The sequence below is a fragment of the Dunckerocampus dactyliophorus genome, chromosome 10 (genome assembly GCF_027744805.1).
Source record: "Dunckerocampus dactyliophorus isolate RoL2022-P2 chromosome 10, RoL_Ddac_1.1, whole genome shotgun sequence".
Taxonomy (NCBI): domain Eukaryota; kingdom Metazoa; phylum Chordata; class Actinopteri; order Syngnathiformes; family Syngnathidae; genus Dunckerocampus; species Dunckerocampus dactyliophorus.
In genome coordinates this window covers 8,115,705-8,142,241 of record NC_072828.1, presented here as the reverse complement: position 1 = coordinate 8,142,241, position 26,537 = coordinate 8,115,705, and the positions used below count along the sequence as shown (strand labels likewise).

The 26,537-nt window shown below is 43.2% G+C and overlaps 3 protein-coding genes across 5 annotated transcripts; 1 reads left to right on the top strand and 2 right to left on the bottom strand.

The window, feature by feature from the left end:
- Positions 1 to 1,820: 1,820 nt before the first annotated feature.
- On the top strand, positions 1,821 to 10,769 carry LOC129188998 (glomulin-like). 2 transcript variants are annotated; one of them, XM_054790197.1, is made up of 18 exons: positions 1,821 to 2,004; positions 2,125 to 2,250; positions 2,556 to 2,666; positions 2,739 to 2,847; positions 3,296 to 3,527; positions 3,771 to 3,861; positions 3,930 to 4,096; positions 4,205 to 4,258; positions 4,329 to 4,359; positions 4,445 to 4,534; positions 4,752 to 4,793; positions 4,886 to 4,959; positions 7,540 to 7,624; positions 7,790 to 7,899; positions 8,054 to 8,117; positions 8,198 to 8,333; positions 10,004 to 10,092; positions 10,173 to 10,769. In XM_054790197.1, the coding sequence occupies exons 1-18, from the start codon at positions 1,963 to 1,965 to the stop codon at positions 10,263 to 10,265; spliced, it is 1,746 nt and encodes a 581-aa protein (XP_054646172.1). In that variant the 5' UTR covers positions 1,821 to 1,962; the 3' UTR covers positions 10,266 to 10,769. The 2 variants fall into 2 exon arrangements, with proteins under 2 accessions (XP_054646172.1, XP_054646173.1); XM_054790198.1 differs by lacking the exons at positions 10,004 to 10,092; positions 10,173 to 10,769 and adding an exon at positions 9,554 to 9,924.
- LOC129188999 (protein SPO16 homolog) lies at positions 4,619 to 12,150 on the bottom strand. The gene is made up of 5 exons (XM_054790199.1): positions 11,839 to 12,150; positions 11,060 to 11,153; positions 10,818 to 10,989; positions 10,629 to 10,707; positions 4,619 to 10,474 (listed from the first exon to the last, which is right to left on the bottom strand). The coding sequence occupies exons 1-5, from the start codon at positions 11,896 to 11,898 to the stop codon at positions 10,367 to 10,369; spliced, it is 513 nt and encodes a 170-aa protein (XP_054646174.1). The 5' UTR covers positions 11,899 to 12,150; the 3' UTR covers positions 4,619 to 10,366.
- Positions 12,151 to 12,266: 116 nt separating this feature from the next.
- On the bottom strand, positions 12,267 to 23,196 carry btbd8 (BTB domain containing 8). 2 transcript variants are annotated; one of them, XM_054790196.1, is made up of 6 exons: positions 22,872 to 23,196; positions 18,732 to 19,222; positions 18,002 to 18,077; positions 17,507 to 17,616; positions 15,670 to 17,421; positions 12,267 to 13,024 (listed from the first exon to the last, which is right to left on the bottom strand). In XM_054790196.1, the coding sequence occupies exons 2-6, from the start codon at positions 19,132 to 19,134 to the stop codon at positions 12,522 to 12,524; spliced, it is 2,844 nt and encodes a 947-aa protein (XP_054646171.1). In that variant the 5' UTR covers positions 19,135 to 19,222; positions 22,872 to 23,196; the 3' UTR covers positions 12,267 to 12,521. The 2 variants fall into 2 exon arrangements, with proteins under 2 accessions (XP_054646171.1, XP_054646170.1); XM_054790195.1 differs by having other exon boundaries at positions 12,270 to 13,024; positions 17,507 to 17,619; positions 22,872 to 23,193.
- Between the last annotated feature and the right edge of the window lie 3,341 nt (positions 23,197 to 26,537).

Genomic DNA, 26,537 nt, shown 5'->3' with positions numbered 1-26,537 from the left:
CTTTCTTTGGCCCCATGGCGGGTTATTTAGCAGTTGCACCCAATAAAAAATGCACCAACAGTGTGTTACCAACACCAACTGATAGGACACTTTGTTTGGGCACTCGATTCCGTGAAATGATACAATACAGGACAAAATGACTACTTTATTATGCGCAATATTGTACAATAATCGAGACGGTGCTCAAAAAAACAGCAAAATTTTTCCAAAAGTTTTAATCGAAAACGGAATTGTATGAAAACTGGGACATTCAAAATCCGAGGTCTGACTTGTACTTTGCTTTTGCAGAGGGGATTTACTGGTGATTAATTAGGATAAACAGACAAAAAATAATATCGTATCTAGGACACACGGCGCCCTCCTCACTTTGGAGGTGGTCTCTGCTCTCACTGAAAACCAGACAAACAGAGAGAGCTGGATTTCAACTTCAGTATATAAATTTGTTCTTTTTTTAAAAAAATAATTTCAAATTTAAAAGGAAGCCTGCTAATTTAAGTTGATTAAATTTAAGGCATATTTGTAGCATTTAGCTTATCTAATGAGCTATATGGTCATAAATAGGACAAACTAATTCAACTAATCGTGGGCGTGCTTGAATTCTACACCTTGACAGCACTGTCAAAACAACTCGTCAGATCCTAATTAAGAACGGCAAGCTGCACTTTTATTTGCTTTGTGGCTTTTGTGGGACGCTTTCATCACACAGACGTACAACCTGAGCGGCAGATGCTTCCAAATCCCATTGTTCAAACACGCATCCCTCCCCGTTCACGGAAAATCAAGACTGGAGCTTCTGCTTTGCCCAAGCAGGAAGTCTGTGATTGTCCTTCTATTGTTGCACACACACACAAACCTTGACACACACTCTATGGAAGGGATGATCTGAGTCTGAGAGGCTCCTGTGTTCACACTAAGTGCAATATGCTGTTATTAGCAATCATGGAAAGTCATCCTTAATCCACATGAGTCTTAGTACAACAGCTTGTTCATTCCATGAGGCTGACAATATATTAATCTGAAATAACAGGATGGACCAGTGACCAGTGATGCTTCTGTGAAGTTTGTTGTGGAAGAACTAGAACAGGTCCAACACCAGTGACAGTTTGGCCAGACACACTCCAAAATCTTTTAGAAAGTCTTTCACGAAGAGGGGGAGCTGTTATAGCTTCAAAGGAGTTACAACTCCAAATTTCAATACAGTCAAAACTTGGGTTCAGTGTTCACATGATTTGTTTTTCGGTGGAAGTTTTGCCCTGATTTTCATACATTCTCGAATACCAAACAATATTGCGCGAAACAAAATCCATACGCATTGCTGACTCACTGTCTGTGTAATTTTGATTGAGTGCGACCCAAAATAAGTTCAAAAACTATAATTATTCTCTACAAAATGTTAATATTTTTGGGTGTATGGAATGGATTAATTAGATTTACACTATTTCCTACTGGAAAACTGCCTTCAGTTTTCATAGGTTTCAATTTCATCTGCCATTTTGGAACATATTAATAACAAAACGCGAGGAACAAGTGTGGTTGTTGTACACAGTGTATGGGTCAGCTGTTGTCCAAAAGCTTGTTGCCCCCTAAAGTGCATGCATGGAGTGACACATAGTTAGAGTTCAAAGTTCCTTAAGTGCATACTTTCTATAAAATGACAACCGCTCCACGTTGCACTATTTGTGTCACTGGGCTGGGTGGCTTCTTGGATCCTTCCAGACTCTTCCAACAGGTTTGTGAGCAAACAAGTAATCCTCTTACATGTCAAGCACAAAGGGAGATAAGAGGTTTATGTCAGGTCTCCTCTCAGACTGAATCGGGGTGTCAGGAGAGCTGCACCTTCCTCCCTATGCTGGTTCTGACAGTTCCACCACACCAGCTGCTGCTTTTCCAGTGCCTGTTTGGGGCACCAAAAATAAAGGCAAACTGGTAATCGGATTGGCTGAGAGGACAGAGGTGACACAGATGATGAATGAGGATCTGGTGAATGACCTCATCCAGCGATGGGTAAGTCCACAATGCGGCAAAAAACATATTCCCTGTCCAGTTCACTAAAATTGCATGCAATAAATAACTGAAAGGTGCTGACAGGATGCAGCTGAGCTAACAGTCATGTGTTCATCCCAGAGAATTACTCCTGAGGATGATCTGAAACCAGAGGACTACCAGCAGTTCAAGGATTTGGGATGTGCCTGTCTCACTCAGGGAGGCATTGAAGACTTTCTGACATTCCTTCAAGATGAGAAAAACCAGGTAGACTGCAACAAATCTCAACCATCCTCATGCTAAGACTACATCCATATGTACATGGATATAAAAAAACACAAGTTCTTCTTTGGGAGCAAAAATATTCATCCATACCAACGTCCACATGAAAATGCATGTGCAGGTGGCGCTATGACCCCAAACTGCCAGTCCATTTTGGCCTGATCATAGTAATTTCCAGAAAAATCAATAACAACAACGGCAGATTCAGGAAAAGAGGAACAATGCTTGCGGACCGAATCCAATCTAATCTAAACCGTCTATTATGGGTTTGTGTTTTCGCTTATATTTAGAGTATGGTGAAGTCCATGGGCTGTGTTCTTTTGACCCCTCTCATGAAAGAAGTACTGAAAAAGGAGAAGAGTCCTGACCACGTCCAGGTATCCATCACACATCTGACCATGGTGAGTGCAAACATCAGCGTGACTAGACGCACAAGCATCCCTGTGTGTGTTCATAACTCTTATGTTGTGTAGACCTGCAGACCACATGAAGTCCTGCAGAACTTGATCGCAGTCGTCAAAGACGCTGATCCAGATGCCATTTCAGAGACACTGGTGGCAACTGTCCCACATCTTCAGACAGGTAGTTGTGATGCTGTAAACCAGGGGTCACCAACCCGTCGATTGTGAGCTACTAGTTGATCTTTGGGACTTTGCCGGTCGATCACGAGAACATTTAAAAATATATATATTATCTTAGTCCTCACCTCCCAGAGAGCGACCAACAGGCACGCATTTTGTCCTAAGAACACACTCGTATACCTCGCCGCTATCCAGGCAGCAACCCGTGACGTTCAGCAAGGAGTCCAGTCCCCAAAACTGCTCGGCACATACACCGACGCCCTTTGTCATAACATCACTGCAGAAACCAAATAAAATTTAAAAAAAAGCAAAGGGGGGGGGGTAGATGTTGTGCAGGTTCACGGCCGAGACCAGGGTTCTTGCGCTCAAAAAGGTTGGTGACCACAGTTGTAAACAGTATTTGGCTCCCCCTGCTGTGCAAAGGAGTAAAGTCAACGGTGATCCAACAGGGTTGCTAAGGCTGGAGGCAGGTCGAGCATCCTCTCTAGGCTCGGTTCTGTCTGTTCTGCACAAGCAGCTGTCTCTGCTGCCGGTGCCATACACCGCCCAGCAGGAGACAGATGATGAGTTTGGTGTGTGCCGCTGTTGCGCCGCCCTGACGTCATTCACTACACCGTTCCTCCAGGAGGTGAGGAGCAATGATGGGAATCACCAGGAGATGAAAATGGAGTTGCTCAACTTGTAAGTTTCTCTAAAACTAAACACTGACACTTTATCTGAAGCATTTGTTTTATATTGTTTTACTTTTCCTAGAGACATTAATGTAGTAATAATGCAGCTGCAGCACAATGGAAGCCTTACAGAAGGTTTATTATTCTACTTGTTCTTCTAGTTCGTGCCAAAGAGTTTTTTTGCACGTTAAGGTATCATTTCTAAAAGTCTGACAGTGATGCCGAAGATGGTGTGTTGATCTCTTCCACGCAGCTGCATGAGGAGCCTCAGGGAACCTTTGCTTGAAGCTGAACTGACTCCACAGAGAAACTCCCCCTTGTGGCTCTTTGCTTCACACATCATGGTGAGGGACTTCTTCCTCCAAGGACAACACATTAAAAAAACGTGTTTTCACACCATGTCATCCTCCAGCTCGCTTTAGTTGCAATCCAGCAATCCATCACAGAGCTCCTCTTCTTCAGCACAGTGAATAAAAACGTCCAGATGGACAAAAGTCAGTTAGCGGAGTCCAAAGGCTGTCTGGCGTATCTTCTGTTTGTCAGGCTCCTGGCTATAGAATGCATTCCGACAGTGTTCAGGTGAAAGTTCCAATCTAAACATTCCAACATGGAGGAGATCCCTGCAAAGTTATGACGTAAAGGTTGTGTGTGTTTTAAGGTGACATGTATCTTTCCTGTTGCTCTCAGCCCAGGATTTATTCTTCAGTGCAATATGGAATACATCCATCAGCTCCTCAGCAGGTATACTATCTCCTCCAAATAGAAGGAACACAATTCTTAATTTGAAATCTTTTATTGTATCTTTTGGCAGCAAAAAGGAGTCCCATTTGCTCAAAGGAATGGTAAGAACGTGCGGATAGAGCACTGAATTCAGCTGACGAATAGAAAATGTCCACATTGGAAGTATGTAACACTTTTATCCACTAGGCACTGTTTGAAAGAAGCTTGGAGAGAGTGCAGGACAACAGCCTGTCAGTCAGTCTGCTGGAAGTGAAGAGCTTCCATGACGTGAAGCAGGTGGGACACACTTCCAACTCAGAAAAAGACAGGAAAAGTTCATCTTCTCACCTTATTCTTCCCTTAGCACTCTTTGAGGCTAATCCTTCTTTTGGAAAAGAGACACAAAAAGCTAAAAAAAAAAAAAAAACAGCTCTAGGGGCATTGGATTTTAGAGATTACGCTGTTGAAGTAATACTGTATGTAGCATTTGAAGTACAACTTTAACATTTTCCAGAGCCTGCTGCAAGTTCTGACAGACTGTCCCATGCAACATCTGGTGAGCAGCTTCATCTGGGACACAATGAGCCATTGGCCTGCAGTCATGTCTTCCTAAGAGTAATAATGATTAATAAATCTCTGCTTCTACAGAGAGAAAGTGGTCTGAAGGTTTTACAGCTTCTCATCAACAAATTAGAAGCTGAAGCGAAGCACAAGTTCTTCAGGTAAGACCAAGGGCATTTTAACGTAGCTGTTCCATGAAGTTTTCTCTAACACTGTTTTGTACTTCTTTGACAATGGGCAGGGAAGGAATAACAAACAAAATATCACACACACACACCTCACATAAGTGACCCTTGTGTTTGGGTTGTGGCCATATTGGAGATGTGCGAGTATGAAGGAGTGGTTAGAAACGTGTACGTTTTTTACTAACTCATGGGGCTCATGGGTACTCGTCTCCGTTAACTTCTTCACTTACAAGGTAACATGTCAGTAATTGTATAGTTATTACACTACTGCATTTACATAAATGAATTAGCCCCATGGAAAAAGCAACAGATCTAGTCCTTGCCTCAAATCAACTGCTTTCAAGATTCAAGAGTTTTATTGTCATATGCATAGTAAAACAGGCAGTTATACTATGCAATGAAATTCTTATTCTGTTCATTCTCCCAAGAAAAGAAAGAAAACACAAGAAAAGGAATAAGAACATAAGAAACATATGTACCAATAAATTAAGCAACAACAACAGAACAGAAATTAATACAAATAAATAAATAAATAAATAAAGTGTTATGAGTGTGTGCGTGTGTTGCGTGCGGCGTGTGTGAGTGCTTCGTTGAGAAGCCTGATGGCCTGTGGGTAAAAGCTGTTTGCCAGTCTTGTGATCCTGGACTTCAAACTCCTGTAGAGTCTGCCTGACGGTAGGAGTGTGAATAATGAGTGTTGTGGATGTGTGCTGTCCTTGATGAGGTTGTGTGTTCTGCGTAGGACTCTAGATTTATAAATGTCTTGCAGTGAGGGGAGGGTTGCCCCAACAATGTTCTGTGAGGTCTTGATCACCCGCTGGTATGCCTTTCTATCACGTGTTGTACAAAACCAAACAATGATAGAGGCGGTAAGGACACTTTCGATAGTGCATCTGTAGAAGCAACTGAGGATTTTGGTGGACATGCCAAATTTCCTCAGTCTCCTCAGGAAGTACAGTCTCTTTTGGGACTTCTTCATAATTTGTTGGGTGTTGTGAGACCAGGTGAGGTCCTCGCTGATGTGTGTGCCAAGAAACTTGAAGGTTTTCACCCTCTCCACCTCAGTCTCATAATAAACAGGGGTTTATGCGGCTCCTTTTCCCTTGTTCTTTGGTCAATGATCATCTCTTTGGTCTTATCTGTATTGAGAAGGAGATTGTTATCATGACACCAAGCTATGATGTCCGCCACCTCTCTTCTGTATGACGTTTCAACACCACCAGTGATCAGGCCGATGACTGTAGTGTCATCCGCAAATTTAATTATGCTGGTGTTGTTCTGGGAGGCCACGCAATCGTAGGTGAAGAGCGTGTAGAGGAGCGGACTCAGCACACACCCCTGTGGGGTCCCAGTGCTCACAATTCTTGAGCTGGATGTGTGATTGTGGACTCTGACTGACTGGGGTCTGCCTGTGAGAAAGTTAAACACCCAGTTACAGAGGGAGGGTGACAGGCCAAGTGTGAGGAGCTTATTTGTGAGTTTGTGGGGGCTGACTGTATTAAAAGCAGAGCTATAGTCTATAAATAGCATTCTGACATACGTATGTGTCCTGGCCCTGTAGGTGAGAAAGGGCTGTGTGGATGGCAGTGTTGACTGCATCATGCGTGGACCGGTTCTGGCTATATGCAAACTGTAGAGGGTCCGCAGTTGCCGGGATGCTCTTTTTGATGTGGGTCATGACTATTCTTTCAAAGCACTTCATTACAATAGGAGTGAGTGCTTTAGGGCGATAGTCATTCAAGCAGGTCACGTTGCTCTTCTTGGGTACGGGCACTATGGTGGTGGACTTAAAGCAGGTCGGTAGAGATGCTTGTGCAAGCGACAGGTTAAATATATCAGCAAGCACACCAGCTAGCTCTGATGAGCAAACCCGAAGTGCACGGCCTGAGATGTTGTCTGGGCCTGCTGCTTTTCGTGGGTTTGTTTTGTTCAGAACCCTGCGCACATCAGCTGATGTCACCATGAGAGGTGAGTCCTGTGTGCTCCCCAAGTCCAGCCACCCTCTCTGCTCATCAGGAGTTTGGGTGTCAAAGCGGGCATAGAACTCGTTCAGCTCATCTGGAAGTGTGGTTTGGCTGGACGTGGCTACGCTACTCCGCTGTCGATAGTCTGTGATGTGCTGGAGCCCATTTCCTGCCTGAGCTGCATCACGGTTCCTCTACAAAGACTCGAGTTTCACTGACTCACAGGTACGCCATGAAAACTCGAGTTTCACTGACTCATGTGTACTTAGCAAAAACTCTAGTTTCACTAACTCACGGATGCTCGACAAAGCCTCGAGTTTTACTGACTCTTGAGTCCGCAATGAAGACTCGAGTTTCACTGACTCATGGGTGCTCATTGAGCATCTACAGCACCACTGGTGAACATGCTGCGCACGCGTGAGTTTCCGCGCATGTGCTCTGTGACGGGTGCTTCACTGGCGTGGGAAGTTGTTGCACGTGCAAGTTTCTGTGCATGCACTTTATCATGACTGACTCGAGTGTGTGACTCATAAGAACTAGAGTAAGTAAAAGGAATCCATTTTCCCATCACTCGTCTATATTGTAATTCCAGATGCCTGTTAACAACCAGTAACCATCCTGGAGTGGAAGGTTACATTGTGCGGAACATTCGAAATGAAGTAGAATCCTCCATGAAGGTGAGACAAAAGATGCACTAACTAACCTGTAGTAGTTGTAGTTTGCAAGTCAACTGTTTCTAATACTGGTTACCTTATCTTGCTACATCAGTATCTGTTACCTCTGATACCTCTCTGACAGTGTCAATCAAAACTGATTATTATTATGGTATTATTATGCTCTAGTCGGGCAACGTCACAGGATGGTTCGTGGGGGTAGAGCTTCTCTCGCTGTTGGGGCTGGTGTTGAATTTACCTCAGGGTGCACAAACTGATCTGCTTCACAACATGGACAAGTAAGTCTGTGTGCAGCATTATGATAAACCTAAACAGCGATATGGTGTGTCTAATATGTGTCTATAATATGTAATATGTTAGCTTTCTAGTCTCACTCAACTGTATGAACATGAATGGAACCATTAAAGCAGAACCTTGGCTCTGTCTATCCAGGATAATGGAGAGTCTGAACCTCCTACGCTACCTTCTCATCAGAGACAAACCGCTGAGCAGCAATGTAGGTTCAATGGACAACAACACCTTACTCGCACATCTAGCAGGTAATAATGATGTCCTCCTCCTCCTACCTATCTGCAGGCAGACGTGTGGGAACAACTCAGCAGGATGAGAGAGGCGTACACAAAAATGTTGCGTGTGTGTATCAGTATGTCGAGAGCTTATTATACGGCTGAGGTGAAGGCGCTGAGAGATGATCACAAGCGACAAGCAAGAGGTAAGCAAGGAATATTTGCTTCAAACACGACTGTTTGTCGATCCAATACAGTTTGAGTGCAATGTGTTGCAATATTTGTGACACAAAGTGCAAATTGGCAACTTATTTTCTCTGATTTTTTTGATTATTTGTCACATATGTCTGGAGCAACATAAAATGCTACACATACACAGAAATGATCCAAAATTAAAAACATGCAAACACCATAAAACACCTGCAATAGGAAAGTTCTGCAAATTAAAAATGCTGCAATCACATCACCGCTGCAGGATAAAAAACAAATGCAAAAGAAAAATGCTGCAAACTCCAAAACACACAAAACCCCCCAAAAACAACTTCTTGAGAGGAATGCTGCAAGTTCACAGAACGAAATAGGAGTTACCCAGGCTACCATGGGGAGTCAGACTTGGGGGATCTCCATCTTTAAAGACATGAGCGGGATGGCGAGAATAAAGTTGGCTGACTTTTGAAGAGACGGAATAAAAAGGTAATTTTTTTTTATGTCTTTGTGAAACACTTGGCCATAATATTTTACAATATTATAGCGCAGCTGATTTACGTAGCTAATGTTAGCATTACAATGATACCTAGTGTTTAGCAAAGACACCAAAAAATACTTTCATTCTCCCTCTTTAAAGATCAGCCGTCATACATTCTCAGTGACAATTACACCTACACACACGTGCGCACATACAGTATATACACACCCTGTATACAGTATAGACATGCAGACGTTCATAAATATAGAGATGCATACATACACACCTACAGAGATACCTGTAAAAGCATACATATATACACTCACAGAACATACGTTGCCACACAACTCACTGATTTATCCATGGTGTATTGTCATGTTCTTATTTTTATTATAGTGATGGTGATGTCGGCAATAGGATTACTAACGGTTACTGCCAATGTTATCATTATTATGACTACTATTTTCATTATCACTGGTACCACTAATAAGTATTACTGTCTCAATACAGTATTATCACTGTGGCTGTTGATATTATTTGATTATGTCTATTATGGACTTATGTCTGTCATAGACATTTTCTGATTTAGTCCTGTTGTTTGTTTCTGTTGTTGTTCTCTCTGTATTTTCCTGTCTCTTGTCCCCACACTCCCCCCTCTGTCTCCTTTTCTTTTCTTCTCTATACACTCCTATTTCTGTCTGGATGCTCCAAATTTGCTTTACAATAAAACATCAAATAAAGTCAGATAAAAACGATGTAACAGGAGAAGAGCATCTTACACTTTTCCCTGGCAGAACAAATCTGCATGTAAAGGCATCTGGATAAACAATACTATTGTTTTTTTGTCCATTGACTGGACAGGACAAGGAGGAAAAAATGTAAATAAAAAATAAAAGTCAAGTTTCATCCTTCAACTTTCTTCAAACTTCCGTTTTGTTTTGTCAATTTGCAGCATTTCTCTCATGCAGTTGTTTAGGGAATTTGCAGTGTTTTTCTTTTGCATTTGTTTTAAATATTGCAGTCTTTATGTGATGGCACTTTTTTTAATTTACAGCATTTCCCCTTTGCATTTGTTTTACACCTTTTATGTGTTTGGATCATTTCTTGTGTTTGAAGCGTTTGGACGGTTTTCCGCCATACTAGTGACTTCCATAAAACACTTCCTTTCTGCTTGCTATTGCTGCCCTCTAGAGGCCAGAATGTCTACTGGCAGATCTCTTAAAAGCATGACAATCAAACGTGAGAATTTATTGAAGATGACCCCAGAGGCACAGCACCAGGTACCCCTATTATGAGTCAGTATGTCACGTTATCGGGCCTCCGTCCTATAGAGTCATCTGACCTTTGCCCTATATCTCAGGTGCTGCAGAGCGCTCTAGTGACCTTCGACCTGATGGAGAGCCTCATTGTGCGCACTGAGGAGATAATGGAGGAAAAGATCCCAACAAGCTAAACATTTATTTGTGTGACCAAGAAAACAATTAACTCCAAACAAGTGCAAATGTTTGTGTAAAAAAAAAAAAAAGAAACAACATCCTCAAGACTCACAGGAGCTTACATGAGCTTTCTTAGCATCTCCCACACAGGGCTTCTTTCAAGGATGTGAGCCCGAGCCAGAGTCATACGGTCCCGGATACGGTCTACATGAGGCTTGCTTGTGGCCTGTGGATGAAGGCGCATTGGCTCACTTAAAAAATACTAAAATAACAATAAAATAAAAAGTATGCAAGTAGAATAAAAGGATGACAGACATTTTCTGTACTTTTTCATTAAATATTCATATTATCCTGTCTCTACTGGGTGCTATTCAACTTACCTTTGCTATGGTCAGTATTCCTTTGAGAATCTCTGTGCTGTTTCGCACTGGCAAGATTCTGAGGGTGCTGCCAAAGAATCTGAAAGAAGACACACAAAAAAAGATTCTATGCAATAAAAAAATAAACAACATACTTCATAATCATATACATGTAATTATTGTCTGATAACAACCTTGTTATGTATTTACCTTTGCTGAATGAGAGACAGTGCGTCCACTTCCTTCTTGCCATTGAAAGGAGCATACAGCAGCACAAAGCAATTCCGGTGGACCTGCGAAAACTTTTTTATCTGCTCAATAAGTCCCGACTCTTCCAAGTTTGAGGGCACATCCTGAGGCTCCACCAGCATGAATGCAACACCTGCACAACCAAGAAGAAGTACCAATTTGCTTTAACTTAAATGAAAACAAGAGAGAACAAGCAAATTTACCAGCAAGAGGAAAAATGAAGGATCCACGCTCAACGCCGTATGACAGTCGGATTCTGTGTTGTTGAGCTGTGAGCATTCTGACTGTTTCATGATTCTGAGGAAAAAAAGATGAGATGTTCATGGTGCGGTCTGCAACGTAGGTACTGCATGGGGCCCCAACACACTTGCACACACATTAACCATGGTATTGTCAGCTAACAATAGCAATTTGGCAAAGTTTAGCTACTAACGTTCACTATCCTTCAATGCGTAGTCATAGCATAGCCATACAATGACTGCAAATTGTCGGTCGCGTCTTTGAGACTGTTGTAGTGAATATGCACGTGCCACAGATATGCACGTGTATACGTGTAACGGCATTCATCTTATTCGGTCAAAAAATGTTTTTTAAGCTTCAAACTGTTACAAATATAAACACACTATTGATGCTAGCCATTCTTAAAAAAGGTGCTGTTTGTAGCTGAAGAAGGACAGCACATTTAATAAATGTAATTGTGTTAGTTGTTATGCAACATTTTGAGGAAGTGTAATTAAGGGAAATTATCAATTTGGGACAACCACCGCAGACCCACCAGGTAAATACACACACAAAGTGATTAAATTATTTAAGTTAATTTAGCCTTTAGTTTAGGTTTGTTGAAGAATTTGTGACGTTCGATTAAGCATCTATTTTGGCGGGCTAGCGAGCTAGCATGAAGTCGAGCTAGCATGGCGGCATTCCTTACGTAATACACTGCGTCAAACAATGTCGGACGGCATGTCCAAATTTGGGAATGTACCTGCAGTGACGTGCTGATGATGATGGTTGTTGTCCACCGAGGTTCTCCGACTGTCGCCATCACCACAGAAGATTTATAGGTAGCAGGTAGCAGCACAAAAATGTCTTCTTGTGTGCGTTGCTAGTTAGCTAGCTAACAGTCAAATATTTGACACTATTACATACTTGGGGAGGTAAATGACAGCTAATAGAACGTGTCATACGTCATTTGTGCTTGACTGCACTTTTCCTTTCACTACGCTTTTCCAGGCAAGTTTGCTTCTGTCTATTTCGTATGGACCGTATTGTTTCAACCGTCTAGATACTTTTAATTTGTAGTACAACCGGAAGACACAAACGCTTCCGGTTTCACTGCTTTTGTTTGTTTTAATTTAAATAAACAAGCAACGTCAACTTTACTTATACACAAATCTTTATTTTTATATAACACAAAAGGCAAGGCTGTATCCAATGATTGGTTTTCTTAAAGGTATATTGGTCAAACTGACATGAGTGTTTTTCCCCTACTTTTTTAAAACATTTGAAGCAACGTGAGTCATCCATAAAAAGTCTGCATGCATAATAGCCCCATTGAGTGTAACAGACAAAACATAGCATCTTGTATTAATTAGAACAAACTGTATTGTTTGCTCAGAATGAATGGCTAAATATGATGTTTTATTTGTGCGACAGGTTCTCCTTGCGTCAGTGGTGTGTTTCCAGTTCCACGATGGTCCACTCCCCCTGTGGTGAAGCGGCGTCTTCTGGGGAAAAGCTGGTCACCGTGATGCTGGTGGACGAGTCCTCCAGGGGTGAGATGAGCTCTGCCCAGCGCTTGAACGTCTCCTTCTCCGGGGACAGGAAGGCTTGCGTGTCAAGGCAGTCCCGCGACAAGGACAGCGTCTGCTTGATGAGGTACTGGGCGAGGTTTAGCTCTTCGGGCACCGGGTTTATGACACCCAGATTGGACTCATGTTCCGAGAGGAGTTGCCTGAGCAGGCTCCAGTCCTGCTCGGCAAACCCGCTGCCTGTGTGCTCCTCATCCACTCTCAGCTGTCCTTCCTCCGCCCGACGTCTAAAGCTCCTGTCCTTGCCCATGCAGCGCTCAAGCGTTTCTCCCGCATCCGTCTCGTAAATTGGGGAGAGGGCTTTGGATGGCGTCCGCTCATGATTGCCGCTTTGATCCAATCTGTCACAAGCAATGCCGCCTAAAAACAATTGACAATACTGCTAAATGACAAAAGTGCATCACAGCCTCACAAGTCTTTTTTTGTTTTTACATTTCAGAGACAAACCACTGCCAACGACAACAACACAGAATACTGTAGCTTGAGTGCAGCTTTAATATAACTTCCAACGGTGAATCAGAGTAGGAAGCATTGACTTTAATGGCTGCATTTACAGTGAAGTAAGGTAGTGGAGAGGAACACACTTCTGAATGCATCTCAAAACAAGCCATGCATTGCACGCACCAGTCTATGTGTTCTTTTGAGAAGACCTAATGAACAGCACCCTCACAAAAAGTAAGCTCTCATAGATAATGTTAGTGTTTTCGTCTTCAAAACGCAAACTATGTTGTAGTTCAGCAGGTTTTCTCTGTTTTGACAGTGAAAAAAGACACATGGGACCTTCTCGAGAAAGGCATAAGTACAATACAGAGGAGACTATGCAACGTCGCTCCAGCATAAGCAAATAGACAACAGACCACTGTTTTCTTCTCCAAAGCATCAGGACACAAGTTTACTGGGCACAACAGAAGATCATGACAAACATAAAATAATGGATGTCGGGGAACATGCATGTGTGCAGCGCAAAATAATAAACAACAACAACAAAAAAACAACTACTGTAGGTGTTGTCACGGTCAAAGTAAAGAGCAACCAGGAGGTGCAAAGCAAAAAGTTTCCCAGCACAACACTTCTTTTTTTAAACAAGCAATGCAAATTTACTCCAATTTACTTTTTTAAATGTCAGCTTGTCCTGCTACAAAATATAAAATAAATCATATTGTATGAAAAATATATTGTACAAATTTTTTTTTTCGTTATCACATATAGCATTTCAACAAAGTTTTAGCACAGTTATTGTTAACTAGAGCATAATACCAATATGAGGAAATAATGACATTAAAAATAGATTTTTAGCACAATCATCTTTGGTTACCAGTGGCTGTCAGTCGTCTGTCAGTGTCATAAGTGTTTGACAGACTGTTTTATGTGTAAGCTGTGTCAGAGGCTGCCATAACTAAAACAAACGTTTAAGACAGGGGTGTCCAAACTTTTTCCAGCAACGGTGGCATACTAAAAATGTAAAGATGTGGGGGACCATTTTGGTACATTTTGAAATGGTACATTTTGTACGTTAAAACAGTCCTGCTCATCTCAGGCACTTCCGTCCATCCATCCATTTTCTATGCCGCTTATCCTCATTAGGTTCACGGGGGTATGCTGGAGCCTATCCCAGCTGACTTCGGGCGAGAGGTGGAGTATCTCAGGCACTTATATAGGATAAAGTACTGCATAAATATTAAGCTGTACACAGGGTAAATCTGCATTCTTCTCTCCTATTGGCCGACACTTTCGGATTCTGCAGCCTGCTTTCTGACCATGCCTACATCGGTCACCATACATCGGTCAGGGGACAAGATTCAGCTGAGTTTAGATTCAGCTCCATGAACTCTCCCCATTTCACTTAAATGTGTGAGCCATATTCAAGTTCAAACTTGAACACATTTGAAATTACGTATAAAGTGTATAGGTAGGTTTGCGTCTCACAGTAACCATGGTGCGTCAAAGGGCTGCTGAACCAAGTGCAAAATCCAGAGACTTGTTGAAAGACATTATCAGTCAAGCATAAAGACATAAACATGTAAAACCTGTGGGTTTTTTAAAACTGTGCTACATGTATGCGGTACATTTTACCTGTGTTATCATGTATATATAAATTATTACCGACTTATGGTGAATGAGAAAAATCGGCTATTTTCTGAGAATTTTTTTTTTTTAATTGACCAAAAATCTGAAAACTTCCAGCGATTTGAATGCTGAATTGCAAATGTGCTGGGATCCACTGTACACAATTTTTAAAAGTTGGAAATGTAGGTTAGGCCCCCTTTTTAAAGTTGAAAGCCCAAACCAATGTAAATCAATATATGCTAAGCTATCTGAACAAGACATCCACATCTTAGATTTGTATTAGCTGACAATAATATATATCATTAATAATGAATTGATTTTTTACGATATGCCAACAGCCCAAAAAAACAAGCTGCTGGCTGAAAATGGCCCCATTTTGGACACCCCTGGTTTAAGCCTTGGCAGAGGTTTTTTTCTGTGCTTTTGTAAACAATGTAGTCACAGCACTTGGTGCTGAAAAAAGCTTGCACCATAACTTCAACGTGAGTGCAGTATGTTTATATTAAAATGCTATATGTGGCAACCTCAATCGGGACAGGTCCAATCCCTCGCTGCTCAAAAAGTGAGTGAAATAAAAATAAGAAAGTTCTTATGTGCGTAGAAGTGCATTTTGGGGCAACCAACACAGGCCTGGATGAAAGCAATTTTATGACATGTTAGATGATTTGCCAGTGTGTAATTTCTGGGAAAGGATATTGATGTTGCAAATTCAAATTGTCAATGTGTTGAGATGAGAGCACAAGTTTAGCCATGAAGATATGATTGAGTTAATTTGAATTTGAACCTGAATGTCTAACTGGTAATACCCTTTTTCTACAGAAGGAATGGAAGGTAGGTAAGTAGGTAAGGTCTGGGAGTCAGCACAAAGGAGGAATGGCTCTTGCGGGCAGAGAGAATGGATTTGGGGGTCAAGGAAGAGTCCATAGATCATACGTTACCTGCTGGAGATTGTGCAGCATGAACAGGAGAGTCTCCTGTCATTTGTGGCTCATTTAAGTCCAGATGTAAATCGGCCTTCTTGGTTTCTGCTTGACTTTTCCGTAGTGTTCCGTTGGTGTACTGTTGAGTGTGCCGCAGGTCAAGGTGACACGGCCGCTCCTGGGGCGGGGCGTCTCTGGTGTCAGTGCTCAGCAGAGGGGGACTGGGCCTTTCTGTGTCTGCTTGAGTTTTGTTACTCTCCTCTTGCGCACGTTCCTGAACCTCTGTCAGGAATACCAAGGACTTTTCTTGATGTTCCTCACTTTGTTCTGTGTGCTTGGTACCTGAATGTTCACATTGACTTGGCGAGTGGGAGGGAGCACAGTGGGACTGAGGAGTTATGGAATCTGATTCAAAAACATCACACGGGGTGGCCGTGTCATCAGGGTCTTGGGGGGTCTGGGCACCACCTTCCTCCGAACCCAACTCCTCGCATTCGTCCACTGAGAGCAAAATGGATCGACGGAAATTGGACGTAGACTGAAAGTCTGGTTGCTCGTTCTCCTGGTCTAGAGTGTCATCATCGAAGGCCAGGTTGACGATACCCTGAAATGGTGGCGAGGGTTCAGTTGGGCCCTGACTGGAGATCACTTCAACTTCAGACCTTTCCTCCTCAGTTTCCTCTTCATCATCGTCCTCGTCTTCGGAGGCCTGGTTCTCAGGGACGCTGTTTGTAGTTACAGTGGCCCCTGAATGCTCTTCCCTTTGCAACCACGAACGGGGACGGCGTCTCGTTCCCTCCTCCTCACTTGTGGTCTCAGCCTCCCGCCCACGTAGCCTCACTTCGACTCTCAGCCCCGCTCCGCCTTCGTACATCTTCAACTCCTCCGGAGTGCTGGTGTCGCTGCTGCTGCGCCCCAGGAAGTCATGGCAGCGCATGGTGCCACACTTGGACACACCTCGGTCATTGGAGCAGTCATCATCTTGAGAGCCTCCAGCGTCGTAGTCCTCAGAGCGGGGCTTGATGTCGTCTGAGGACGTGGAGTGTGTGCTACCAGTCTCAGACGCGGGGCTGACCTGATGGTGAATGCTGCTCCAGGAGTCCTCCAAAGGTGTGCCAGTGCTTCCTATACTGCAAGGGGTGTCTATTGGGGTACACGGAGACCTTAACCTTGTGTTACTTTCAGACTGTTTAACAGCGCTAACAGATCTGACTTCTTGTGGTGCAGCGGTAAGGTCCTCTGCCTCGTTTGTGGTGGCAGACTGTATTTCATTTTTGTGGACACTGGGAGTAGATGATGTTGAGTCCAGATGGAGGCTGAGTGAGTCTTGTTCTTGGCTTGGTGGTTGTGCTTCTGGCTCATCAGAGCTTGCCAGCCCCTTGCTACTGTTATTATCTTCAACATTTTTATGTGGAGCAGATATGGATTTACAGACCAAATTTTTACCATTCTCAGCCTCTTTTGCTTTTGTTGGCCCTTTAGCAGTTTTAAAAATTGCTCCACATTTTGGTGAGGCTTTTTCAGTGTTGATAGTCGTCTCAGTCATACTTTTCAGCTTTGGTCCTGACTTGGTAGCAGTTGTCAGTTGCTTTGAAGGAGTTGGCGAGGCTTTGGTGGGTTTAGTACTGGTTTTAGCAGAGGTTCCAGTGAGAACCTTCTTGGCAGTTTCACACTGTGGCTTGTTTGGTGTGGAGGATTTCAACACTTCATTGCTGTCTAATTCTTTCCTGGACAAAGTAACCTTTTTCCCAGCAGGTCCATGCCTGGCATCTAAACAACAGAAAGAACAAAGCCAACAGGACTCTTACACTTAAGTACATGATACAGACAAATGTTTGGAGAAGAGCACTCTCACCATGGTTGGCTTGGACTCCTTTGCCTTTGTGTTCTGCTCGTGATGCTCCTACAGCACCCTCTGCTGTCTTCGCTTTGACACTTTCTTTCACTCTTATCTTGTTGGCAGGACTGCTGAATGGACAAAACCATAACAACCAGATTATTTTCCCACAGTCATTGTGCCAATTAATATTTTTTTGCATATATCATAACAGATTTAGGAGAGATCAAGGGAGAGGCAATTGGGAATTACTAATAAGCACCAGCAGGGGGCAGCACAGCTTTTCTAATGGCGTTCCCAAGGACACGAGTGGGAGGCATGTGTTGGGTTCCAGTTGATTCCTTCTCATGTTAATTTGTGATGGAAGAAAAATAATAAAGAAATAATCTGATGCTCAGAGTTAAACATCTTCACATTACAATAAACCAACAACAACCACATTTTCCCATATGTACTTTACTTATGAACAATTAGCAGTGAGTGTGATGTGTAGCGTGGAACGGAAAAACTCACCTGCTGTTCTTCGTGGAATCTGACTTTGTCAGCGTGGGTTTGTTCACCAGTTTAGCCTGCTGTTTGGGCTTTGCTCCTAAAACACGGTCATAAACCACAGGAGCAAATGTTCAGCCATACCTCAGTTCAGTCAGCAACAAACGATAAACTATCTGAGTCAATTTTTATCTTTTTTTTTTTTTTTTGGGGCGACATCATACACATTTCTTTTTACACTTGTATGACAGTTAAGACTATTAAAAAGTGACTTGCAACATCACCAGTTCACTTAATAAAGGTGTTACGATAGCGACAGTTTGACCCTAGAAGGGATTATGTCTCAGATTTGTTATGGTAAATATTGATTTGACAAACAAATCAGAGTTTGAGCGGTACAATGCAAAGGGATTGTGTTGAACTTTAGAGGTTCCGCTCTGTGTGTTCAAGTGTTTGTGTACACAAAGGATTGAACAATGGTATCGATGATGACACGGGGATTAAGCGGTCATTCTAAAACTACCAAAGCTACAAAAGCTCTAAGTGCTCAGTCAAGCAGCAGCTGTGCAGGGCTTAGACGCTGACAGTCCAGCAGCTGTTGGCATGCTGATAGTAGCCTGTGTGCTTTATCTCTGCTGTAGTGACAGTATCGTCATCGCATTCAATCAGTCTGCTGCTGCTTGTTTTCCGTTGCTTGTCAATGTGCACTGACTTTGCAGGGATTCAATCAAAATGGCGAAAGATGAATGAGTACCTGGGAGAGACTGGGTGCCGTTTCGAGGGCTGCTGGTGCCATTTTCTGGCGAGGCGCCGCCTGATGTGGACAAAGCGGTGTGGTGCGTTATGCTGTCGGCCTTCACAGTCACGCTTCTCTGCGTCCTCACCGCAGTGCAGCTCGGGGGAGAAGTTTTAGGTCTCGTTCCCGGCTTCTTTTCTGTCTCCTTCACTGCACGGGAGCGAGCAGAACCGTGGGCGCTGGCGACCTCCCGCCTGGCTCCCGACGCCGCTCCAGTGCCATTCAAAACTGGCGCACTAGCCGATGACGTCTTTGGCTTTGCCGCCGCTGCGCTCCGCTCTCCGGGCTTTTTTTCTGTCTTTGCCTTGGACGTTTGTCCTTCTCCTGACTTGTTAGCAGTCCCCAGAACATCTGACTTCATGGCTGATGCAGTGCAAGAAGAGGAGGAATCAGTGTGCTTGGACACTCTTGGACTCAGCAGCCGAAGGCCATCTTATCGCCCTCTGTTGCTAAGGAGACAAGAACACAAGAAGGTCATACGAAACAGAACACATTGGAGCATCGAACTTTAACATTTATGGTACAAACCATCCTGCAGCAGTTAAAGAGACAAAGCCTTGGTTTAGCTTCATGAGAGAGTCAAAGTATTAGAATCTAATGTAGCGACCTGTGAGTGATCATGATTATAAAGATGAGCATTAAGAGGCTAGACCTTGCTGCCTTGTTAAGCCCCGAACAAGCTCGGCTGCTCCCAATCCCGCCGAGTCTGCCTCATCTACGAGGATCTTAGCAACACATCTGTTTAAAGAGGCTCTGCTGCTCATTTCAGGCTGAACCTCTCTCACTTTGCTATTTATGTCACATGGCGTCTGATGGCAAACCACTGTAATGACTGGCTGAGATTACACACGCTTACAACAAGCTGCATCAGCTGCTATGCCTCGCTTCTTGTCAAATGTTAAGGGCGGCCTGTCGTGCCAATGCTGAGACATGGCCAGCATTGTCACCAATGCTGTACAAATGATTATTATTCTACTGATTTTTTAACGTGCTCAAGAGCAACAGCTTCGCTCAAGGGATTCAAACTCATACGATCCATTTGAGAGAGGTGAGCTAGCTAGCTAATGGCACACTAATAGCTATAAAAAAAGACGATTGAAGGCAATAATGCATCAATTTCATACTTAGTCAAGTCAAATGTAAGCAAAAAAAAAACATGACTGAAGACCACAGTCATCACAGAAGGCTAACTGATGGGTAAAATTGTGATGATAACCATAGAACAAGACACTAGTAAAACAGAATTTCCTAGTAAGGGATCTCAGTACAATAGGAGCAATACAATTAATAAACTATCTATATACTGTAAATATCTATTTATACAGTGAAACCCGTGTAAGTCGGTCCCGCTGATGTCGACAAACAAAGTCAAGTCCCGGTCCACCATGTTTTGTTTTTTTTTACTAAAAAGTGCCTGCTTAAGTCGACGTCCACATACATGGTCGACCGCTTTTGTCGACATAAAATGTGAGCGCCAAAGAGGCCATGGCAATGAAAAATGGGTCAGTTTATGTCGACACGTGTTGTAATATTGTTAATGTCATCATTATCACAGAGCAGCATGAAACGACAACAGCAACATAACTACTGTCTAGTGACACAGTGAATTCCTGTTCAGTGCAAAGTATTACCCTACATCAGAGGTGCCCATTATGTCGATCGCGAGCTACCGGTAGATCGCAAAGGTAGTTTGGGTCGATCGCGTAAACGTCACTTTGGAGATTAAGCTCCCCTCCTGATTTGCTCTTGCCTCCCCGCAGAGTTTCTAGCTACACATGGAGATGTAACTTACATCTTTATTATTGTGATTATGGATGAACCAACTCTGTGGTAAGATGTCTATATCTATACCAAAAGTTATCTGTTCACTTGTAGAAAAAAGCGTATTGTTTGATGGCTTTGCTTCGCATCATGAACTCCACTACAGAAATTAGTGTTTTCTACATGTCCGCTTCTTAAACTATTATTTCATGATGAAATGTGAAAATGTGCCCATTGCTGAAACCGTTTTAATATGTTGCCTTCACTTCGGCTGCATTGTCTTTTGCATAATCATTTTCATTTCTTGTATATTGGTAATGTTTGGTAACAATGTAATACATGAGCTGTGTCTCCTAATGAACGTTGCGTAGCTATTTTGACTGACATATTACCAGTACTCAGGTTATGTACAAAACTATTGAGGAGTTATGTGTAATTATCTGTATTGCCATATTGAATATAATTATGATATCAACTACTTTGATTAACTGTAAACTTTGAAAATGTGAATGTGAAATACTAATCATTAATATTTACAATAGTATTTCAAAGTTCACTGGTTAGATTTTATATATGTTATATGTTTTATGGAGGTAGATTATTGCGACTTCTAACGTGCATGCTGAAAGAAGTGTGAGCACCCCTGCCCTAGATTCTACCACTGCAATTAACAAAATGCACCCATTTATTTTTTGATTGTTAGCCACCGGAAGAAAGAGTTGTGCATGTATGAAAACTTAAATTTATTGTCAATTTAGTCAAGGCATACAAGGATGTTACGACAGCTATTCTGTTAGATACTGTAAGATTATAAAATATCATATGGAAACACACAAATCTGAGTAAAAATATGCCCAAATGGAGGAAAACAATGTCAACAAACTGCTGTATGTTCAAAAATCCTTTGCCGTCCATTCTTTTTACACCAAGTCACAATACAGTCATGACCAAAAATACTGGCAAATATATTGGCCATGGCTGTAGAAATTAGGCTGATTTGGTTGTATGTATTCCATACAAGCATGGTGAAAAACATTAGCATCTTTGGCATGCCAGTAGTTTTGGCTATGATTGTAAATGTTCATGCAATGACTAGTTTTGGTTTACGATTTCGGTTCTGTTGACACCCACTTAGATCCACATCAGTCAGCCAGTCCGAGGGGCACCGCCATAAATGGGTTTCACTGTGTATATTATTTTCCCAGCAATACCATTGTAATTTGTGATGTATTTCAGTGTAACTTGTATGCAAGTGTAACGGATGCCAGCCTGTGAGGCTGTGCAAGTGTACGTTGGTAAAACCTCACTCCCTCTGCCTTAACAGCTGCGCTGAACGCGCGGTCGACAGTTCGGGCTTTTGGCTGTGTGGTCAGCGCTTTCATGTCCCATTACGAAAGTCCTGTGTTCGAGCCCCGGAGCGGGCAGTGTGAAGCAGGGCGGGTTACACATGTTCAAATAAATTAAACCATAACCATAACCATAACCATAGCTATAAAAGCGTACTCGGGGATGGACCGTGCTGTTCCCTCTCCATTCCGCCATTGTTGTGTTCTAGTGGGATCTCTGACGCTACACCACTCACAGCCAGTTGGGGGCATCATTGCATGGTGTCTCAGGATTGCTATGATATGCTGTGATGTATTAAGCGGCATTAGAGTATAGCATCCTGGCTCACAAAACCAGACTTTTGGAAGAATTGACCATTCTCTCCTTTCAGAAAATAAAAGAAAACTCTAACAATTACAGGTGAGCTAGTGACAGCAGGCTTCTGCTCAGGCTGTATTAAAAGCAACTGGAGGCAGCGAACAAAAGTAGAATCACTTAGAGAGTCTACCTTAGCAATTAAGTACATACATTTTTTTCAACACACACACAGTACTAAGTGCATCTTCTTTAGTGTGTCGTTGTCAAGGCTCAGCACATCCGCTGCACTCAGCACAGGAAAACACACCTTAAGTCAATGAATTTGTTTGTTTCATGAACAAAGCTGCTATTTTAAAAAGCTAAAAAGAGGACAAATAGGCTTGAGACAGTGCAGTGTGCTTGTTGTGTTTGCATGTAAGATTACAGTCTGATTACACTCTGCACGCGCCGATACATCCATGATGAATTATTCATGCAGCACGTTGCTGGCTCACCGCAGCAATTGTATTCATGGATGAGTGGAATCATGTGCACCATTTCAGCCCTGCATTCCCACCCATCAGGAAAAAGAGGAGCACATTTAGCAGAAATCATGCAGGCACGATGCACAGGCCTAACAATGAGAGGATGAGAGGGCTGGTCTAGCAGATGTGCAGCTAGCAATAGAGGAACATCGACATCGAGAATGCTCACCTGCTCGAATCCTCTCCTCAGATGTGCTCCACAGGACCGTGCATCCCCACGTGTGGTGGCAGCAGCAGGTCCGGTTCGGGAAGGTCCAAAAGGAACTGTGCGTAGCTCCTCCTGGTGGATGGGCCGCGTGGTGAGGGACAAGAATGGAAAAATGGTGCTGTGCAGCGCCAGCGAATCAGCAGCTGCCTGAAGGACCTTTCATCCCCATGGCAACACACACACCCCGCCTCCCCCCCATCCTTGCCTCTTTCCCTCCTCAGTCTGTGGCGCAGAAATGCAGACTGGAGACCACTGGAGATCTTGTGTGTGATGTGGCGGGCGGGAGGAGCTAGTGTGTATCGGCTGCATCAGATTAGCAGAGGATGCCGTCCGTTTAATCCATGTGGGCACACTGCAGTGTTTACTTGACGGGAGGGGGGTTACTTTCCACTGCAGGTCACCTCCCAAGATTAGCGTCTATTACCTCTGCCAAGGAGGTCATGTTTTCATGCCTGTGTTTGTGTGCAACTTCCTTCTACCGATATCCCTGACATTTTGGTGAGAGTCCATACACTGATGAAAACACAAATGAGCCAAATTGATCTTTTTGCTGACTGTGTCCACATTTCTTGCACATCTGATCCAGACTTGCGTGGGCTGCATCACTGCCCGTGTGTGGACACGTTCCACCCTCATCCTAAATGCGCTCTGTAATAAGTGACAATTGAATAAAGGCCATTTCTGATTAGATCATGTTCATGTTTTCTTCCTGTAGAGACACAAGGGATAATCTGTCTGATGATATTTGGCCGACGCAGGCGGGAGGAAGGCCTTATTGTCCCCTCCCAGAAATTAGGCAGACCCTTCCTATCTAAAGTACACTGAAGGGCTGTTTACATGATGGTTTTTAACTGAATACGGTTGTCTGTTTACATGATGACAACATTATAGAGCCGGAAGCTCTTAAGTTCTTACATCTATAGTTATGGCAATGTACTGCCAAAAAATTTTAAACTCTTATGAGCTATTTTTGTTGTCATCTTTATATTTGTGGGCCTCACGGTGGCCTCGTGGTTAGCACGACACTCAAAAATATAAAAAGAAATATATTTTCTAGATAATTATAGATTTACATGTAGAAAACAATGCAAAATAATTATAAATGATAAATGAAATAGACAAATGAACATTTAACATCACTTTTACCTTTATTAAAGACTCTTGTTGTGAAGACTTTGAGGGGAGGCGGTGTCTTTGTCTTTGTACTTAGCAATGATTTGTTTCCTGAATTGAGTGGTGTTTGTCAGCGTCTTTGTCAAACTTCTGATACTTCCCATGGCGGGTTGTTTAGCAGTTGCACTCAATAAAAAACAGTGAAACAGTGAAAGCAGTACAGGGAAAATGGACTAGTTTGTTACGCGCTGCATTGTACGATAATCGAGACGGTTTACAAAAAGTTTCGCGAAAACCGAATCCGACGAAAACTGGGATGTTCAAAAACCGAGGTGTGACTCTCTACTGAAAAAAGGAACAAGTAGTAAGTCTGGGAACAAAGGCCACCTAACGTGCAGTGTGCAAACTCATGACGCAACCCTCAGGCAGTAGACACGAGTGCCACTCGATGAGTTTGCTTCCTCGCACAATGGCGCTCTGCGTCGGCTCACGTTACGCTTGCATCGACAATGCTGAGGACAGCACCGCGTCTGGAGGCCTCGAGGGGGACACATGGAGTCTTTTGGATAGTGGCTGCTGCTGGGCCCAGTAGGTGGTAGCTTAGCAGGAGGCAAACACTGAGTGAGACTAGGGTCCATGAGCACCAGTATTCTTACCCGTCTTAACTGTTCAAGAATAGCATGCAGAGTTGTCCTGGAAATCCAATCGAGCAAACAGAGACGTCAGATTCATCAGCCATTTAAAATGTGACTGATTGCGTGACTCTGAAGAGGACTAAAACGACGATGTGTGTGTTTTTCATCCTAGATGATGTCTTTAAATGGACATGGAATGCATTCGGAAGTATACGGAAGTATACATTATTCTGATCTGGGAGTGCTCCTGTGACATGACACAGATCTGGGAGTATGCCCGTCACATGACACAGATCTAGAAGTATAGCTGTGACATTGTACGGATCTTTAAGTACACCCATGACAGTAAACTGATCTGGAAGTACACCGATGTATACGGATCTGGAAGTACGCTCGCGACATTACACAGATGTAGGAGTTCGCCTGTGACATGGCACGGTTCTGTGAGCACGCCTGTGACATGACACAGATCTGGGAGTATAGCTGTGACATTATGCGGATTTGGAAGTACACCCATGTATACGGATCTTGAAGTACGCCCGTGACATGACACGGATCTCAAAGTATGCCTGTGACATGACACAGATCTAGAAGTATACCTGTGACATTATACGGATCTTGAAGTACACCCATGACATTACCAGATGATTACCATGTTATACGGATCTGGAAGTACGCTCGTGACATTACATGGATGTAGGAGTTTGCCTGTGAAATGACACGGATCTGTGAGTACGCCTGTGACATGACACAGATCTGGAAGTACGCCCGTGTGACATGACACAGATCTAGAAGTATAGCTGTGACATATGGATCTGGAAGTACACCCATGTATACGGATCTTGAAATACGGCCGTGACATTACACGGATCTGGGAGTACGCCTGTGACATGACATGGATCTGGAAGTATAGCTGTGACATTATACGGATCTGGAAGTACACCCATGTATATGGATCTTGAAATACGCCCGTGACATTACACGGATCTGGGAGTGCGCCTGTGACATTACTCGGATCTGGGAGTACGCCCGTGACATTACATGGACCTGGAAATATAGCTGTGACATTATACAGATCTTGGAGTACACCCATGACATGACACGGATCTGGAAGTATGGCTGCGACATGACACGGATCTGGGAGTACGCCTGTGACATTACATGGCTCTTGGAGTACCCCAGTGACATTGCATGGATGTGGATGTACACCAGTGACATTGCACAGAATGAGTACTGTACGCCCATGACATTATGTACACCTGCACAGAAGAGTGCAGACCTCTAAGGCTTTTTGGCAGTTGGCAACCACTTTGATGCACATCACCATCACCTACAGGACTGCTGTGGAACTGCAGCTTAAAACCTTGAGAGTAAAAGAAGTTGATCAATGTGCTTTAGGATTTTCGATACTGCTCTTGTATTGGAGGATCTTATTCAATCCAGCAGGTAAACTTCTAGGTCTGCTAGCTTGGCAGCAGCTACATCATGAACCATGCTGAAATATGAATGCTACGCACGTTTGTGTGCACATTTAGGATGTGCCCTGCTGACACATACACTAACGAGATGGATCCAGATATGATTAGCTCCTAAGTGGATCACGCTTGAGATTACAGCATGGCCACAAAGCAGGACGGGAAGGTCGTACGACCTAGAATGACCTCCATGCTGAGACATGATGATGCCATAAGAAAGACAGATAGTACTTTGCATCAAAGTACAGTCGTCACTTGCCGCATTTCTGTTCGAACATCGCTCCCTCACTTTATTGTTTTTTTTCCAAAAACTAATTAATTAATTAAGCATTGCTATTTTGTGGTTGACTATGGCCTATTATTACCTTAAATTCTGGTGTATAAGCTGCTACTTTTTTTCAAAT

What these genes read in the sequence shown, in the direction of transcription:
- LOC129188998 (XM_054790197.1), top strand. Translation starts at nt 1,963, where the DNA reads ATGATGAATGAGGATCTGGTGAATGACCTCATCCAGCGATGG. An exon ending in ATCCATCAGCTCCTCAGCAG is followed by an intron (nt 4,259 to 4,328) that starts GTATACTATCTC and finishes ATCTTTTGGCAG; the next exon opens with CAAAAAGGAGTCCCATTTGC. An exon ending in CCCCAGAGGCACAGCACCAG is followed by an intron (nt 10,093 to 10,172) that starts GTACCCCTATTA and finishes CCTATATCTCAG; the next exon opens with GTGCTGCAGAGCGCTCTAGT.
- LOC129188999 (XM_054790199.1), bottom strand. Translation starts at nt 11,898, where the DNA reads ATGGCGACAGTCGGAGAACCTCGGTGGACAACAACCATCATCATCAGC. An exon ending in CTTCATTTTTCCTCTTGCTG is followed by an intron (nt 10,990 to 11,059) that starts GTAAATTTGCTT and finishes TTGGTTGTGCAG; the next exon opens with GTGTTGCATTCATGCTGGTG. An exon ending in GAATACTGACCATAGCAAAG is followed by an intron (nt 10,475 to 10,628) that starts GTAAGTTGAATA and finishes CTTCATCCACAG; the next exon opens with GCCACAAGCAAGCCTCATGT.
- btbd8 (XM_054790195.1), bottom strand. Translation starts at nt 19,134, where the DNA reads ATGAAGTCAGATGTTCTGGGGACTGCTAACAAGTCAGGAGAAGGACAA. An exon ending in CGGCACCCAGTCTCTCCCAG is followed by an intron (nt 18,078 to 18,731) that starts GTACTCATTCAT and finishes ACCGTGTTTTAG; the next exon opens with GAGCAAAGCCCAAACAGCAG. An exon ending in AGGAGTCCAAGCCAACCATG is followed by an intron (nt 17,422 to 17,506) that starts GTGAGAGTGCTC and finishes TCTGTTGTTTAG; the next exon opens with ATGCCAGGCATGGACCTGCT.